Source organism: Mycetomoellerius zeteki, unplaced genomic scaffold (genome assembly GCF_001594055.1).
Source record: "Mycetomoellerius zeteki isolate Tzet28-1 unplaced genomic scaffold, Tzet1.0 scaffold174, whole genome shotgun sequence".
Lineage (NCBI taxonomy): Eukaryota > Metazoa > Arthropoda > Insecta > Hymenoptera > Formicidae > Mycetomoellerius > Mycetomoellerius zeteki.
The window spans coordinates 3,382,243-3,400,838 of NW_017256696.1; the positions used below are offsets into that span (position 1 = coordinate 3,382,243).

Consider the following 18,596-nt stretch of genomic DNA (forward strand, 5'->3'; position numbering starts at 1 on the left):
AAATATTGTATTATACCACAACTACTATATTTTCAGGATAAATTTTAAAAGATAATTCTCTCCGTGCAGTTATTGTACATAGTTCAATAAATTATTACATAGTTTTAATAACTATAAAATAATTTTATTCAAATACATGTACATTAAAATTCCAAAAAAATATGGATGTTAATTTAATACGGTGGGTGTTAAATATAATTCCAACCATGTTGTTGATATAAACCAATAGGGTGAATTTAACACAATGAATTTTAAATTATAGTGTAAATCATGTTAAATCCACACTTACATTTTTTAGAGTGTACATACAAAGCTTGTATAATTGTCACCTTTATAGTTACTGTCACTTTGTTTTTTCTCCGACAAGTGTAGATATTCTCTTACGATTGCATAAAAATTAACAGTTCACTCTTTATCATTTGTCCATTTTAAATTCTTGTTTGCTTGAAGAAATCGTATAAAAAGCAACGTCTTAGATACAAGAGAGATCTATTTCTGTATCGCACGGTATGCGAACGATGACGCAAAGGTTGGTTTCGGAGCTCCGCGAAAGTGGGTTTATCGCCATAATATAATTGGCAAGAGTATATTTCAAACAAATTATTACTCCAAATTTATATACACACATATAGAAAATTGAAATTTTTCATAATAATTTCATAATAATTTACATAAACGTTTAGCCTAAGACTGAATTGCTAAAACCAATTATATCCCACTATGAATAGCTGCTCTGTTGTTAGTTCGATTATAGATTATACCATCTGCCTAATGAGCTATAATCGGCGATTCTCGGAATACGTGCGCTGCATGCAAAAGACAGATGTTTCAGAAGGGGTATCAAAGATATGATAAGCCGATATCATATATCCGCGATTGTTTCTACCGCAATCTATAATGCACTTTCCCCTCCCACCGTCCCGCACCGCGTCAAACCGGTGACACAAACATTCTGCGACGCGTGCAACGACCGGAGTACAATTAGAGTCTGCTTTTACTACTTCAATTCCGTATTCTATCCGCTTTAATCTCGTCGCGCGTCAACGATCCAGCCGAACGCAATGAGGTATTTGTCGAAGAGGAGCAATAATCCAGTCGCGCGACGTGGTAAGGCACCCGAACGCGATACGGCACGCGTAATAAAGCTCGCGATATACGAGGTGTGATCAAAAAGTAAGGTGACTTTTCATTTTTATAAAAAAATATTCATTTATTCATCCAAAATTATGTTATCCCCTTCAAAATAATCCCCCTCTGATACAATGCACTTGTGCCAGCGCTTTTTCCAGTCGTCAAAACACTTCTGAAATGCACTTTTGGGTATTGCCTTGAGCTCCTCCAGCGATGCAGCCTTAATCTCCTCAATCGTCGCAAATCTTCGTCCTTTCATGGGCCTTTTCAATTTTGGGAAGAGGAAAAAGTCACAGGGGGCCAAGTCTGGTGAATACGGTGGCTGAGGCATGATGATAGTATTGTTTTTGGCCAAAAAACTACTCACTAGTAACGACGTGTGCGCAGGTGCATTATCATGGTGCAGAATCCATGAATTTTCTTTCCACACTTCCGGACGTTTTTTTCTTATTGATTCACGCAAACGCCGCATAACCTCAAGGTAATACTCCTTGTTTACCGTACGACCTTAAAGAGTTTTTGAACACTTAATACCATTTTTTACACAAAAATTAATACAAACTCTCTGCTCCATTATTTTCAAAAGCAAAAAATCGCCGAGCACGCAAACACGAGTCTAACCTTTATGCCTCTCACATAAAAACAAAACATGCTATATAGTCAAAACTGTGAACATATGATCGTGACGAGTGTACCAACACAACAAAAAAAAATTTTTTAAATTAGAGTGTACAGAGCGCGCGAAATTCAAAAAGTCACCTTACTTTTTGATCACACCTCGTACGTAATAACATTACCAACTTGTGTCTGCCTTTGAGTGATAATATACCGATTCGTATTGTACATACATCGTGTGGCTGCAGCGTTCGACACCGTTGATTAAATTAGGCAACTAAAAATCGTTACCTCATAAGCGAGATTTTCGTGGAAAACATGCTAAACTCGAGAAAGATATTTATGTCGAAATATAAAATCTGTCATCATATTTCATATGTATCCATTCTCTTTTTAAAAACCACTCACATTTTCCATGTATTTTCTTCTTAAAAAGAGAGAGAGCGTTCGCTTCTTTCACGTATTCATTCGCGGTAGAAAAAAACATTTTGTACAATACCGAAACCAGTCTTTGTTAATATTTTTGTGTTGAATTTTCAACATTTCCGAATGAATTTAACATTATGTAATTTATGTTATTTGAATATTTAGTGTTAAATTGATATGTAATGTTTCTTCGTGTTAAAATAACACAATTTATAAGTAAGTGAACAAATAACGTAAAAATAATGTAATTTTAGAACGTGAATTTTAAATTATATGAATAAAACATGAATATACGTGTCAATTTAATGTATTATAAATATAAATTTTACTTAAAAAATATATTTTCACACAATTTGTTTTCAAATTATGTCAAAGAATTACATTGCGAAAAATTTTTACATAATGTTTACTTTCTAAAATATTCATCTTTTGTTAAGTTAAAATAGCAAAACAAAAAAGAAGAATTAAATAAAGATAGTTCGTTAATGAATCATAATAAGTCAAATTAAAACAAAAATTTGGGTGGACCGTTTAGGACACGCGATATGTGTTAAATTTAATATAAATTTTACAGCTGTGTTATCATACCTATAATTCAGAAGTTTCCTCGTAATGTAATGTACATTTTAATCAAATCAAATTAAGGCTTTCAGACGTATTACTGCTTGATTGTTATGGCACGACTCACACACGACTGGACAGACAATAGTTTTTCTAGCGTCAGCTAATACGAAGAAAAATTTATTCTATAGCTCGCTACAGTCTATATAACGTGTCAACGATCCCTGCAGATCAATGATGTCTCTCGAAAAGAAAATAAACATGAATGTCATAGAAAAGAAAGTTTCTTTGCTAAGCGGAGCAAATAAAGCTTTAAAATTCTAAGAGTTTATTAATATTAAACGTGATCTCTTGTCTTGGCTTTCTCAAAGTGTATCGCCGCTGATATCACGGTGTGTATCTATTCATTTCGCAAAACTTATTAGCATGACAAAGATGTTGACGTGAATATCGTTAAATGCTTCGCAACTTTTTGCAGAATATTATATATGTAATAAACGATTCACGCAGTTTATCGATTCGGAACTATTACGAATGTTAAATAATTTTGTCTAAAGTAAATTTCGATATTTATTTCTGATTAAAATAAACATAACTTATTTATTCCATTAAAATTGTTTAACAGTTATTTATAAATGTTTTTTAGTTAACAATTGCTATAATATTGTAAAATGTGACAAAAGTATTTTTTAGCCCGACGGTCGCAAAATATATTTTTTATATTCGCGCATGCTAATTCTTGAAATATCATATTCATACAAACAGTGATATTTTTCATACATTAAATATATTCGTATTATAATATATTTAAAATACGTAGAGAAAAATATAAATTAAAGTACAAGATTCTATTCTGTCATTCAATATCATGCAAAAATATGAAATAATTTCAATGGTGAAAAGATGAAAATAATTATCGTTAGAAAAAATTAAAGAACAGAATCTATCAATATCATTCATTCACGTCTCATTTACATTTTTCGTTTATTAAATATGTTAATATTGATATTAAAAATACGCACAAAGTATATATAAATTAAAGCGCAAGATTCTGTTCAGTCATTCAATATGATGCAAAAATATGGAATAATCTCAATGATGAAAGGCTGAAGATAATTATTGCTAGGAAATATTAAATAGAGTCAATCAATGTCATTCATTCATATCGCATTCAAATGTTTCATATATTAAATATATTAATATTAATATATTAAATATTATGCAGAGAGAATAAGTGTGCAAGATTCTATTCTGTTGTTGAATATCGCGCAAAAATATTGAAATAATCTCAACAATGAAAGGATAAAAATAATTATCGCTAGAGGTAGGATTACCGGATAGAAATTCTACGCTATTCATTCACGTCTCATTCACAGTAGAAAACAGCCCGCTAAAAAAAGTATACACGTTTCCAGGGATAATTTCCGCGACTTAACACAGATCTCTTGCAGACTACTCCGGTTAGTCATAATATTGCGTAATCCTTCCGTTCGAAGACGCAGCTGTTAGAAATTCCAGAAGAATTCTTCGCGTCATGATCACCGCGCTTTAAAGACTTTACGCGCACTGTGTCACGTCTCTCTCGTTTACTTACATTGCGTCTGGAGTCAATGCACCTTCTCTCTCCTCCCACTCTCTCACTCTTTCTCTTTCTCTCTTTCCACCTCAGGCCGGCGACGAGACGTTCCTGTCCGCAAGCGTCGTGCGCGAATTTCCGGAGCCGGCGAACACGCGACGAAATAAGGAGACGCGACGAGGGATCGCAGACGAGACGATTCTACGGCGTGCGTCTGGCCCGATGGGGCTTTATTCACTTCACCGCGGGCGAGCCGGTCGTCTCCGGCGACTCTCCGCGAGAGTAATCCGTCGCCGCCGACGCCGCCACCGCCGTCGCCGCCGCCACGACGCACACTACGGACGTATTGTGTCTCGCGCGCGTGTACCACCGCCCGTGGCTCCGCTTAACAAAAGGAAAAAAAGAGAACGAAGAAACCACCGCCGCCACCTCCACCACCACCGCCACCACCGCCACCGCCACACCGCCACCGCCGCTGCCGCCACCGGTTTTATAATCAATATTAGTTGACGGTGGATCCGCGCTGCGTCGCCGCTCGTCACGTGGTGGAGCCCGAGTGGGAGAGGGAGAATTGGAGGAGGCTGCGAGGGAGGTGCACTTGTGCCAACGGAGGTCTCTTCTTTATCGTCCCGCTCGTACGAGCGAGCGGACGAAACATCGCAGCGTGGATAAGGCGATGAAGTCGCTATAGCATCGACGGTCGAGGGTTTTAACCGTTAACCCGAAGGTTGTTCAACCCTTCCTCCGGAATAGGAACGCTTTAAATAATGAAATCCGCGGAAGAAATATGCCGCGCATAATCATATCGTTTCGCGAACGGTGTTAGTCGGTTTAAGAAGAAAATTTGTACATGTATTTCCCTTCATTTAAATAACTTAAGTCCTCTGTTTGCCGGATGCCTATCAAACGCTTCGTTTCCGCTCGAAACAACCGTTGTATCCGCGGAGTAATGGCGGTGTGACTTTCACGCGTGATCAACGGGGTTATTTGTTTTTTCTCTTACAGCGTTACCGCGATTTAACTCGTATTACTTAATTTATCCGAGAGAAAAATAGCAAGCTTCCTTTTTTTAAATTGTGTGAAACAATATTTTTACCTCTGAAAGATTTATCAAATGCGTCTTCTAAAATTCATACAAAATAAATGCAGGACAGTTATAAATCGTAAAGATAACTAGTTGTAGTTACAATTTTTTTTCTCAAAAGGTAACTGTTGCAAATTATCGATTCTGAATTCTAAAAAATAACACGTAACTAAATTATAGATGGAGAAAAAGGAACAAAATTCCTAAAAAAAAGTAAGTAACTCTTAACTGTAACTTTGTTATACGAATTATTTTTCAATTCTGGATAAATGTTTTAACTGAACTAATAAGAAGATATATGATCAGTTTTATATTATCATTAATTATTAATTAGTAGCATCATAAAATTAATACCCACTATTTTTTACTCAAAATAGTAAGAATAAATGAAAATAACTCTCTACAAAACTTAAAATGATTCATTTTTTGCAATAATTTATAATCAAAATTATGTATCTTTATTACTTATTTGATACATAATATTTAACTTCTATACATTTCAATTTATCATTTTTGCTGTTATATTGACAAATATCTTAATAATTACAAATGTATTATTAGGACATTTATCTTACGCACGACGAGGAAAATAATTTTTATTATAATACTTCTTTTTGAAGGGAAATAGTATTAATTCTTATTATTTTTAATCTTATAAATTAGTCATAATCTATTTAACCAGCTAAATTACACTCTCAGCATCTTTAAAATAATGGATCGTCTAGTCTAAGGACCGCTACACAGACTTTTGCATAACGCATAGTGTATAAACGAATCAACTAATCAGAATCTTTCCTTTTCATAGAAAAGAAGAATTTCGATTGATTAATTCCCTTATGCGCTATGCGTTATGCAAGAGTCTGTGCTGCGGCCATAAAGTTTAACTGTAATACTGTTGTCAGTGAGAAAGTCAAACTTCATGTCGATCGGATTAATTGTGTCATTACGCGAATTTTGGTCGATTGTGTCACAGCTTAACAGAAAATGAGTTTCATCGTATTATCGAATCGATTTTTCAGTGAACGGGTTACGCCGTTTTAATTGGAATTATGTGTACACAACTCTTTTTTGTTAAATTGTATCTCTGCAGTGATTACGAAGATGAAATTACGTAAGAACCATTTTGGAAAAGTTACTGATATATATATATGTAAAATATTATTTAAACAAGCTTGGATTTGGACCTTTTATTTAAAGAATTATGAAATAAAGTTTTTTGGCGTATTGATCGTCCATTCTATTTATTTTAAAAAATTGATAATATACAAGCGAGTAAATAAGTCCCCGTTTATAAAATTTTGTATGCATACGGAAAATGAAACGTATGTAGTCAGACATAGTAATGCAATTAAACGCTGTCCCATTTGCAGAAATTATTCATCCCCTGTAATAAAAACTGTCATGCAATAATTGCATATTTAATGATGACGTTTGATGATTACGTTATTTACAATAATTCTAGAAATTAATGAAGTATTTCGAAGATTGCAAAAATAGTTTTTAGAAGCTTATTATCTTAAAAATATGTTATTCGTATTCTTCGATAATATAAATTCTAAAGATTCATCTTTCTATATTTATCCTTTTTGTTCATTCCCTTCTCTTCGTTCCTTGCGATAACAAATTCGATACAATCTTTTAATTATTATTTAACTTCATGAAGATTAATATAATAATCTCTTGCAACAACGTACGTACATTATTGATCGCGATCTATAATTTTATTAATAATAATAATAAAATTAAATTAAAACTAATAAGTTATACACTCCTGTAATTGATATAACAAACAACAACAAAAATTTACACAAAAAGGCGTCAACCTTTGGTTGTTAAAAATTGCGAGATATATAGAGAAAGCACCTTTGCAACTGTTGTAAAGTTCCTCAATACAATGTTTTTGCTTTTAATTCCTTATGGATCTAAAAATGTATAAATCAATCATAATTCATATTGAAGAATTTCAGAACAGTTGCAAAGCTACTTTCTCTGCTGAATGCAGTCATTTTCCTTACACTGAAAAAAAATTTGTAGATTTTAAATAAATATTTACTCCAATATATATATATATAGTACTAACGAAATATTCATATTAATAGTAAATAAATATTTATTTAAAATAAAACAGTTATGTTTGAATCGAATAAATATATGTTTACATTTAGTAAATATTTCGTTAGTAATATTAGAGTAAATATTTAATTAAAATCTGCAAATTTTTCTTCTGTGTACACAGCGATCAAAGTTGCATATACGTGGCATGAAAAAAGAAGGGAAAAATTTTACCGAAGGATGATCTTTCCTTTTTTCCGAAAAACGGAGAGCGATATATTTTACGGTGATCATGCAGCGCAGATTTCTCGGTAACATTTCGTCAGTAGAAACAGACACAGCAGGGTGTGGCGAGACGTCGACATGCCACCGGACTCCGCACGCCATCTCGGCGGCGCGTCGACTCCGACGGAGGCGACGAGTTTCCGCGCGTCGAGAGAGCCGGTACGCTGTACGCCGATGGGTTATCCACAGAGTTTACCCCGCGAGAATTACCCCAGGTTTTCACTTCGGAGCAATCCTCGCGGAATTGATCCAAAAGGAAAGCGCGAACGCAAAAAGTACACGGAGAGAATTTTCTTTTAAAATTTACCCTGAAAATATGGTAGTTGTGGTACAACACAATATTTTAAAGATTTTTACCGTGCACTTCAGTAAAATTGATCAAACTTATTTTATACTTTATTGTAGTTTTCAATTAATGAATGAGAGAGATTTACATTAAAATTCTTCGAAATACAATGTTGTCCCACGACTGTCATATTTTCAGGGTAAATTCTAAAAAAAAATTCTCTCCGTGTACAAATTTCAGAAAAGATGTCCCGAGTAACGTTGGAGAACGTTCTTATCGTCTAGCTTATAAAGAAGAGTAAAAAGATCTTCGTCCCTAAAAGATCTTTATTTTCATCCTCTCTTTGCCTTACTCAGCCTGTCACTCTATATTATGCCATTCTCTATATAAACATTCTCGAATTACAACCGTGATGTTTTAGTCAGATGTAAATGATAGGATTTCTATCTTGCGTGAATGATTTTTTTCTGTCAGCAAATATTTATATTAAATATTTGATATTCCTATTAAATTCAATATGATTGATGTAAAAAAAATGTAAGATAAATAAAAATAACTACAGATGTATTAAATTACGCAGAGTTGTGAATAAATATTTGAATCATCAACATAACGTAATAAATTTATGCGAGGATTGATTTGTTATCTAATTAATGTAATCGATATAACCGTACGGTTATACTAAACACATGTTAAACGTGTATGACAATAAAATGTATTAAACACGTGACATGTGAAACACACAAAGATGTTATTAAGGATATAATGTATCAATTTTTACAAATATGTTAGTATTTATATTTTAAATAAACTATACTTTTATTAAACACTTGTTTATTGTTTATTTATTTAATTGATATTATTCTTTTTGTTGTAAACTAAAAGTGAAAAAGTAATAATAAAAATTGCAATTTGTTTGTACAAGTACTTTAAGTGTTCAATAATTTATGCCAAGTTTTATTGCGATTAAGAGATTAGTTACAAATATTTAGAAAAGATAAATATTTTGTTTATTCATAAAACAATTAACTTCTGCAATGTATTACACATAAATCATCTTGAATATTTAAAATACTTACACAAAAAATTGAGATTTTTTGGTCATTATTTTATAATGCATTTCTATATATTTTTGTTAGAGCACAAATATTACTTCTTGAAATAACTTTTGATCCAGATGATGAACCGTCGTTAAATTCTGTATTATACTTTTAAATACGATCTAGAATAATCTGTAATATTTTCATAACTCTTTCATTATTTTGAAAGCATGTATAATACATCTTCCATGCATTTTAATAGCAGATAGATCTTGCTTTTATGAAGAAGAGGAAGATAAATCTAGAACAATGTTTCTTTTCTCTCTCATTTTGGATTTTCGCTTAGGGTTTCCATACAAGAACGTCCTACGCAAGAACGCATTACATTATGTTAAGTATTAAATCGTAAACTGAAGCCTATACATTGTACATAGTAATATAAGTTTACATCAAGGCACAAAGAAAATCATAACATAATGTATACGTTTACTGTTACATACAGGCTTCAGTTTATCAATACTTAATATATAACATTACGTGTTATACAGATGTTTTTTGTACGGATAGCCTTATTCGGGATGCTGCAATTACAGTCTGAAATTATTTTCTATTATTTGTCTTTTATATAGTATTTACAGGGAATTATATATAACAAACAAAACACACTGTTGGGTTCGCCTTTTTTCAATCAAACTTATTCACTCTCGAATCGAGTTATATTTTCGTATAAAACTTTTTTATCTCTTGTATTTAATTAAATCGAATAATTGGACTTCTCTCTGCTTCCTTTTGATTACCTTTGTTGTGATTTTATTGTTATGTTATGTTGCGTACCCGAGTGGAAATGTATCTGGGTGTTCCAATGTTCCATATTAGGCTCCGTGGGGAAGGTCGTGACACGCCAATATCGGAAATGTAGCCACGCGCTGTCTAGTATTTCATTTAGGCGCTAGACAGAATTATGCTGGGATACCAAGATGGGAAAACTAGCCGGGGGGTTAGCTAGCGCTCGGCCAGTGAGGCAGGATCATAATAACCATGGTAGAAGTATAAGGGTATGCTCTTGCGCAAGGCCACGCCCACTGTCCAATCAAAATATGTAGCAAGCATACGTCATCATTAACCGCGAAATTTGAACGTATGCTTTTAAGCATACCTTTCAATTCGAAAAATTTTCCGACTCCTTTCAATCCGATTTTTTGTCTTATAATGATAATTTATTCTTTAACCGCATCCTAGTTTTAACCACACAACGTAGTATTTTGAATGTGAAATCACTCGACTTTGCACTACAGAATTTATTCGGCATGTGCTGCACATGAATTGGCGACACGGCGACTATATTATAATACATTGACACGAACCGCTCCGGATATAGCCGAAGGCTGGCTGAATATGACGTATGCTTGATACATGCGCAGTGGTCTATCACTAATTGAGCATACCCTTATACCATGATAATAACCATTTTTTAATATAACTAATGTTATTCAACAATATGAAGTAAGAAGTAAGAATAAAAAATTGACTAATCACAGTCGACAATAGTATTCTTCTCACAATCGACTGTGATTGGTCAATTTCTTACTCTTACTTCTTACTCTGTAAATTATAGACGACGCATTATGCGTTTAAAATTTATTTTAAATCTAACCTAGATTACCCTGTCCCTTCCTAGATAGCGACTAGACAGATTTAATATCTTGGAGTAACACACTGCCTTGTGATCAAGGCCTAGACAGTTTTCTCAAATTTCAGCGGCACCACCTCGCGAACCAGGACCTAGACAATTTTCCAATATTGGGCCTACAGCGTATCGCGAACCAGGATCAAGAAAGTTTTCCAATATTGGGGCTGATCATTATTGCCGTTACCGCCCAGTATAACCCCAGACGCTAGCCTACATTAACTCGTAGAAAATTAGATGGGGCCCATATAGCGCCAGGTCGTAATTTCCACTCGGGTAGGTGTTGAATTAAAATGTACATGTGTGTGTATGCGTGTAAACACGTGATTTAATTATATGATAAAACAATTTCTACAGTGGCTTCCGAAAGTTTCCGGCCAACATTCAATCTTACGATAATTTCTTGCCAATTTTTTTCAGAGTCAATCTGTTTTGCATAAAAATTAATAAATTCTTGTTATGATTTAAGAACACGATATTTTAAATACTAGAATATCTAAATCGGTATCTGCGAGTCCAGTAAACCCGGATAGCCGACAACTACATTGCAAAAATTGTTTATAACAAATGTTTGTCACAACTTCGTATAATTTTCAATTACATAATTTTATTCTTCGAATGTTGATCTTTAAAATAAAAAAAAATTGTTCAATTACATTGACTTTAAGCAAAGATACATTAATTAAAGTACTCTCTAAATCTGAATCAGTGAAGTTCAACTAAAAAAGAAAAAAATTTCGAGCATTATATAATTAAAGTAATATTTGCACGTTAATTTCAATCTTCCATTGATTGGGAAATAATATCATGTTCATTAAATTTATGCACTAAAACAAGATTAATTAGATTACACAAAGATTAGGGATTAGGTTAGGGATCTCACATTTCATTCACTGATTACCAATGGCATACTTGGCATTGATATTAATGATTATCCACTGATTTAGAGAGTAACTGGATAAGTACAGTTAAGCAAGTTTTGGAACAAATGCTAACAATAAATAGAGTTATAGTATACTAGATCTTTACTTGTACAGATTCTTTTTTTGAGCAAGATAATAGTTACTCATTGGCCGAAAACTTTTGGCAGTAATTATATTTAGATAAGATACAAAATAATAATATTGTTTCACCGCTGACTAAACACTGATATATCATATCCGTTTTAGTTACGAGATAAAAATCCTCGGAGCAATTTGGAGCGTTCACTCTTTGTAACGTCACTTTGTGTCTGCAGTTGCAGCAGAATGGAATCGCGATGAAGACAACAGACTGGGCGTATCAATTTCACGCGGTACGAACGGAAGAGACAGGGAGAGAGGAAGGCGCAGTTACTTCAGAGAATAAACGACGGAGAGAGAATGAAACTTGAACTGAGGAAACCTGACTGAGACCTCGCTAATTCCAAGGGTTAAGTTAAGCTCGTAATGCGTCTAAAGGCTATGGAGAAAGCGAGAGCATGAGAGTATAAGGCGGGAAGGAACAGGAGCCAAAGGCGATTGCTGGCAATGCAATCTAGATAATTCCTTGACGGAACAGTCGATCTCGTAAGACAGTAATGAGTACCTCTATTCGCGACAAATTCAGCCACTTCGGTACGCAAAAAGACGACAGTAAATTTTCCACGTTTCTACACTGTTCGGATAATTGTGTTATTGTCATGATCGTTCAGATTTCTATAAAACACGCCTCAAAATCCTATTTTCTCTTTATTTTCCTATAAATTGAAAAATCATCGGAGAAATGAAGAATAGAGTTAATTAAGACGGATTAATTTATCTTTCTAAGAAAATCCGTTTAAAAAAATTAACGCTAGTTTCAATTCGGCGAAGACACGATTAGACTGATTAAATAAAAACAAACGTATTAACGATAGATGTGTAATAATTAAAAAGAAATGTTATAAATATTTTTTAACAAAATAAAAAAATTATGAAAAAATTAGAGATTTTTCTATAGTGTATTTTTTTGAAAATAACACAAAAAGTTTGGCGGCCAATGTTATAGAATTTAAATAAAAAATTATTTCATTTAAAATAATTTTGGATTAAAAAATTATAAAAAGTTATACATGTTTTTAAAATGTAATGAAAATAAAATAAGCAAATTTAAACTAAAAAAATTGTTTTGTTAAATGTAAATACTAACTTCATTATAAATTTTTTATATTATTTCTAAAATATAAATTTTCAATTCCAGTTATTTTTTCCAAACGCTGTACATCTGATACATTTTTCATTATTTATACGTTCTTACACTAAGCATATTTTTTATAAAACTTTTTTATAGAGCATGAAAAAGTTTTCTTCAAATTAATGAATAAAAACTCTCGATAAGCTTGGGATATTCTGTATCGACCAAATTTAAAATATGACAGATAAAATATGAATTCTTGCAGGATATATTCGCATTCTATCCACAGAAAAATTATAGTCGGGAAGTTGTGATTTGATCAATCTCGAACTAATGAATAGAGTAGATAGCTACCGAGAAAAATCGATGAAGAACAATTGAAGAAGTTCATTCGCGGACTCGCGAGTGAAATTTCATAAGAAATTAGTACTCACCGGTATCGTTGGACTGCCGACCCTTGCCATCTGGATTCCACTCTTCTTCTATAACAAACAGAGAAAACAGCAATTAGCGGGGAAAAAGCAAAAAGTTTCTTCAAAATTATGTCTTATTATTCCGAATTTATTGTCATTATTATCGAATTTGCGATAATAATAATTAAATTTTTTTGCTATCTCATTTCCTATGCAACATCCTTCTGGCCGTAATAATAAATGTTATCTCTTCTGTGTTCTTAAACTGGTTATTTTAGATTACAAACGATAAGTTAGGTGCAGATCAAATTGCCATTGCATTGAATCCTTTCCATCTGAAAGGCACATATTGGTTTCCAGCAAATTTGCAATTATTACAGTGGTAACGCCCCTGTTTGAGAGTTTCCAGAAACTTTAGTAACAAGTATCGGAAAGTTTCTCGCGGAAACTAAAGTTCGATTTCGGAAAGTTACGGATATTGCAGAGGCCTATAGTGAAAACCCCCCCATCCGCACATCCCACACTTTCCAAGTCAAGTTCCGAGTACCTAAGAAAGCGTGAGAGAATCGTCGAGAAGCTTGCGAGCCGTCTTTCTTGGTTATTTCAATTTTTGTCGTTGGGAATTTGGCATGCCATAAACTCGTATGCAATTATAAAAGATCAAAGTGAAAAGAATCGATGCGTACTATCACAGTTCTCTGCTATTTATTCCTTTAAATTATGATTTTTATTTTCTTTTATTTGCATTATTTTTTATAATTATACATATTATGACAAATAAAGTATACACACAAGATTTTTTCTGGGTTTTTTTTTTAGAGAATAACATATATTCGGAATCTATTTCAGAAAATAACTTGAAAGAACGAATTATAAGCTCTAATGTATCTACTAACTTGCCAGTTACAAAAAATATTTTTACTTATTTAAAATGTCACGGTATATTCGAGCACGTAATGTAAATAAAATAATTTTATAACAAAATAAGTAATATCTAGCAAAATAATATCTTTGTCTAATGATATTTCTGATATTTATATACATATGCAGAATAATGAAGAATTAATTTATGCTCAAAAAAGTATATAATTCCATTTGTTTATATAATTGTACTTTGCAAGTGTGTATTGTGCATTGTTTAAAAAATCTAATCATATAGAATGATAGAGATCATATTAAATAGTTCAACAAAAAGATTTTCCTCTATCACTTTTTCCTATATTGACTTAGAAAAAAGAATTACATTTCAGCTCAGTTACTAGAATTATATGTAGGTATAATAGAATTATGAGTTAAAATATTTTTCATGTTTCATCCTGAACATATGTGAATCTGACCAAATACCTACATATATTTTCCATGTAGCAAACTGCGGTCACGCATGCATAATAGCACGAAAATCGATCGAGCGTTCACGGCGGTGCTTTTTTTCGTCTCTCCGACATTTGAACGCATCACACGTATATTTATGCGAAGTGCATGTCAATGTATGATAAACTGCGATACCAAAAAGCGAAACCGAATCGAAGCGAGTCTCGCGTACCGTACGGAACATGTGTGTGTGTATTTATGCAAAAAACACACATTTACATGTAACAAAACGTAAATCGAACGTGGTATCGACTGTAGGTGCACGCATCCCGTGCGCAAATCCTAAATCCAGTAAGCCATAGATCCTTGATGTTTAAAATTTAGATTTTCCACAATATTTTACTAGTTACTCGCTTACTTTTTTATTTGGACGTACTTACTTGCACGACATGTATTTTACATCCCAAAGTTACATCTCAATGTTCACATTATTCTCTTTGATAATGTATCTATAAATTAAATTAAATTAAGCTTCATGCAATTCTCTCTCTGTGTACTTCTTCAAATAAAATTAAACCTAAAAGTTTTATTATAAAATAATTTGCGTTAAATATAATGTATATATAATAATGTGTACAAATTGCATAATATGTATGACAAGCTTAGTATTTACAATGAAATTAAATTTATTTCATGACACACTGAAAAAAATGCATGTAATTTTACATGGAAATTACATGTTCATGACTGGAAAATTACCTAAATATGATTGGGAATTTACAATTTCCAGTAAATTTCCAATCATTCAAGTAATTTAAATAATTTTCCAGTCATAAACATGTAATTTCCATGCAAAATTACATTTTTTTCAGTATGTAATCTATACGCGGTTTATTTGAATTTTTATGTTATTTAATTAATTTATCTGTTTATTCCTTTATATAGGGAATGATATACCTCAAGCCATCTTACTTGGCAAGCAAACTTCTATTCAACAGAATTAATAAAGTGATGTTCGACGCGACAAAGTATTTGTTATAATCAATAAATTCAAAATATCAACACATGATTAATTATGGATATTCTGTCCATAGTATATGCATATTATATGTATGCGTACACGAGTCGCACATATTTTATGTTTATTATGCATAATACACCAGTTGTGTGTGCGTGTGTATGTAGTCATGTACACAAGTTAGTTATGTACATCTGTCCAAGTTGATGATGTAAATACATGATTAAATGAATTTATAAGGATCTGACATACGTACAGCTGCTTTCGTATTCTAAACCACGCGGGAGATATGAATTTAGATTTATGCCGTGACCCCGTTTTCTTTGGAAGCATTGGCTGGCGCTCATTAATGAGACCACCCTCCGTCTTTAGCGCGTTAACTATTGTCTTTAAGGATCACAAGATTTTAATTTCAGTTTTATTGACAAGTTCTCAATTTGCAAAGAACAAAATTTTTTCTGAAATGTTCTTATATAGGGTCGCCAGCAGTTACAACGAAATCAACGCTTAGCCAACGCTCAACTGACAGTTGAAATTCTGTCAACCAGTACGGGGCTATTACTGGCAAATGACTGGCTGTCAAATGACGGTTAAAGTTCTGTCAGAGAGTATTGGACCATCACTGGCAAATGACTGGCTAAAATGACTCGGCCAGTAGTTTGCCAGTATACTGTGCCAGAACTATAACAATCAGTACATGGAAAGAATTTTTTTCTTAGAATTTACCCTGAAAATACGACAGTCGTGGGACAATATTGTATTTCGAAGAATTTTAATGTAAATCTCTCTCATTCATTAATAAAAGTACAATGAAGTATAAAATAAGTTTGATCAATTTTACTGAAGTGCATGGTAAAAATCTTTAAAATATTGTATTGTACCACAGTTACCATATTTTCAGGATAAATTTTAAAAGAAAATTCTCTCTGTGTACTGGTCCAATACTAGGTCAATTGTAAAACTCTATATGGGAATTCGCGCGTTCTCCTTTTTTTCCTTTCCGGCAGTATCGCTCATTTAATACAATAAAACGATACAATTAAAAACTTATCATTTTTTAATTGCATGCAGAAAAAGGATACAAAAAGAAAAAAGAAATATACTTTTAATCATCTACAATCAGTTGTCACACCAAAATTGCACTTCAAAATTAATATCACAAAATGTGGATTCAAAACATTAAAATTCATTTTCTAGAAACTCTGTTTGTTGGAGTTGTATCGTTGTTGTAGCAAATAAACGATATATAATTCATAAATAGTTAAATAGCTTTCATCAAATTATATCTCTACATGTTTGTTAATCAGCAATCGTATATATTTTAAATTACCATATATATTGATCAAAGTAAATCGCGAATAAATGGCGTATCTATATACAAGCTTAAAAGCGAAGTTCTCCCGAGTTTTGCGAAAAGTCGAGAAGCATAGACGAGTCAAAGGATGTGGATATTAAGGAAAGCGAAAAGGTGCAGAGCATCCCCGGCGTGTCCAAAGAGAGCCTCACACTTTTTCACTACTTTTCTTTCAAGCGTGCCACCCCGTTTGCAAGCTCGAATCGAGGATTCGGAACTCTTTCATGATGCGTTTGGCATAGTAAACGAAATTTACCGTATTCTCTCTCTCTCTCTCCCCTCTCTCTTCTCCCCCCTCTCTCTCTCTCTCTCTCTGTGAGGACGACTTGCGGGAAGCCGCTCATCACAGGTATATTTCGGAAAGCGAAATTGCAGCAACGCAATTTCTCGTTTTTACACTGATGGCCGATTGTCCGTAGCGATAATGGATATTTTTTTTTTCTCTACAATACGTTTGTTTTCATGAATCCGCGTTGCAGATGATCGCCGTCACGTAATTGGCGAAACGTGTAACCTCGAGCGAGCGACCGAGCGTGCGATTGATCCACCGAATATTTTTCAAATGGAAAATTAACGCACTGCGCGCATTGTACCGTGTTGTTTGCGCGTCAATTTGAGGGCCGAGTAGATGTCGGGGCTACGTCAAACTCACATATAGGACGAAAATAAACCATTCGAATAAACGACCATTTTCAATCGCGTGTAAATTACCGATGCGCATCATTGTTGCGTGGTAATTCCTTATTCTCGAATTGTCGTAAACTTCGTAAAAACACAAAGTCACTTAAGGGGGACACCTCATGTATCGTGCTGAAAATAATGTAATTTTTCGGAATTTTTTAATAGGAGACTATACGACAAATTCTTTTGAAGTTTTCAGGATGTTATTGTAATATTGAACTACTAAAAAAATATTTTCTTGATAGAAAAACAATGTGAATTTTATATTTATAATAATTTAATTTTGGTGCGTTGGCGTTGACGGCGTGCAACGTAACGCTGCTTGTATTCATCCGAAACAAAAAACAAAAATGATTTCTTTTTTGTAGAGTTTACGTTATTAATTGAACCTATTTTTAAAGAGAATAATATCAAATTATAAAAATAGCGACATAGAAGAAAAAAAATTTCAATTTTTACGAAAAATTTTCGTGTTAATTATGTAATAAAAGTAATTTATTTAAACAATATAATTATAAGAGTAAAGATTCAATTTATGAGGAAAGTATTTATCTAGATGTGTGCACAGGAAGGGCTCAATTGGATGAATAGTTTTTTGAGTTATCTTGCACGCCAATTTAAAAAAGTAGTTTCGAGAAAAACGCATTTAAAGTTTTAGGTATACAACCAACGATTTTCAAATACTTATAGCTGATCTGCTATGCCGGGCCCATAAAGTAAATTTAAATGTACACACTATTTTTCGGTTTTTTTACCCATTACATGGGGTACCCCCCTAAAAGACGGAAAGCCGAATTGAAATTGCGACAAAGGTAACGAAGAATTCCGTTTGCTATCGTTCATCCATTATCCAGAGGTTTCAGTAATAAACCTGGCTCTAAGAGATAAGAGTTTAAATCCTAAACTCTCTTGGGGTGAACCTCAGCGAGGAAATAATCCTGAT

At 33.1% G+C, this 18,596-nt stretch overlaps 1 protein-coding gene across 12 annotated transcripts in view; it reads right to left on the reverse strand.

Annotated features, from left to right (window-relative positions):
• Window positions 1–18,596, reverse strand: part of LOC108721548 (coiled-coil domain-containing protein AGAP005037) — a 242,315-nt gene that overhangs the window by 132,696 nt on the left and 91,023 nt on the right. For all 12 annotated transcript variants that reach the window (XM_018446147.1, XM_018446153.1, XM_018446154.1 and 9 more), the window contains exon 2: window positions 13,311–13,358. In XM_018446147.1, coding sequence (XP_018301649.1) covers window positions 13,311–13,358 — 48 coding nt within the window. The remainder of the gene's footprint in view (window positions 1–13,310; window positions 13,359–18,596) is intronic.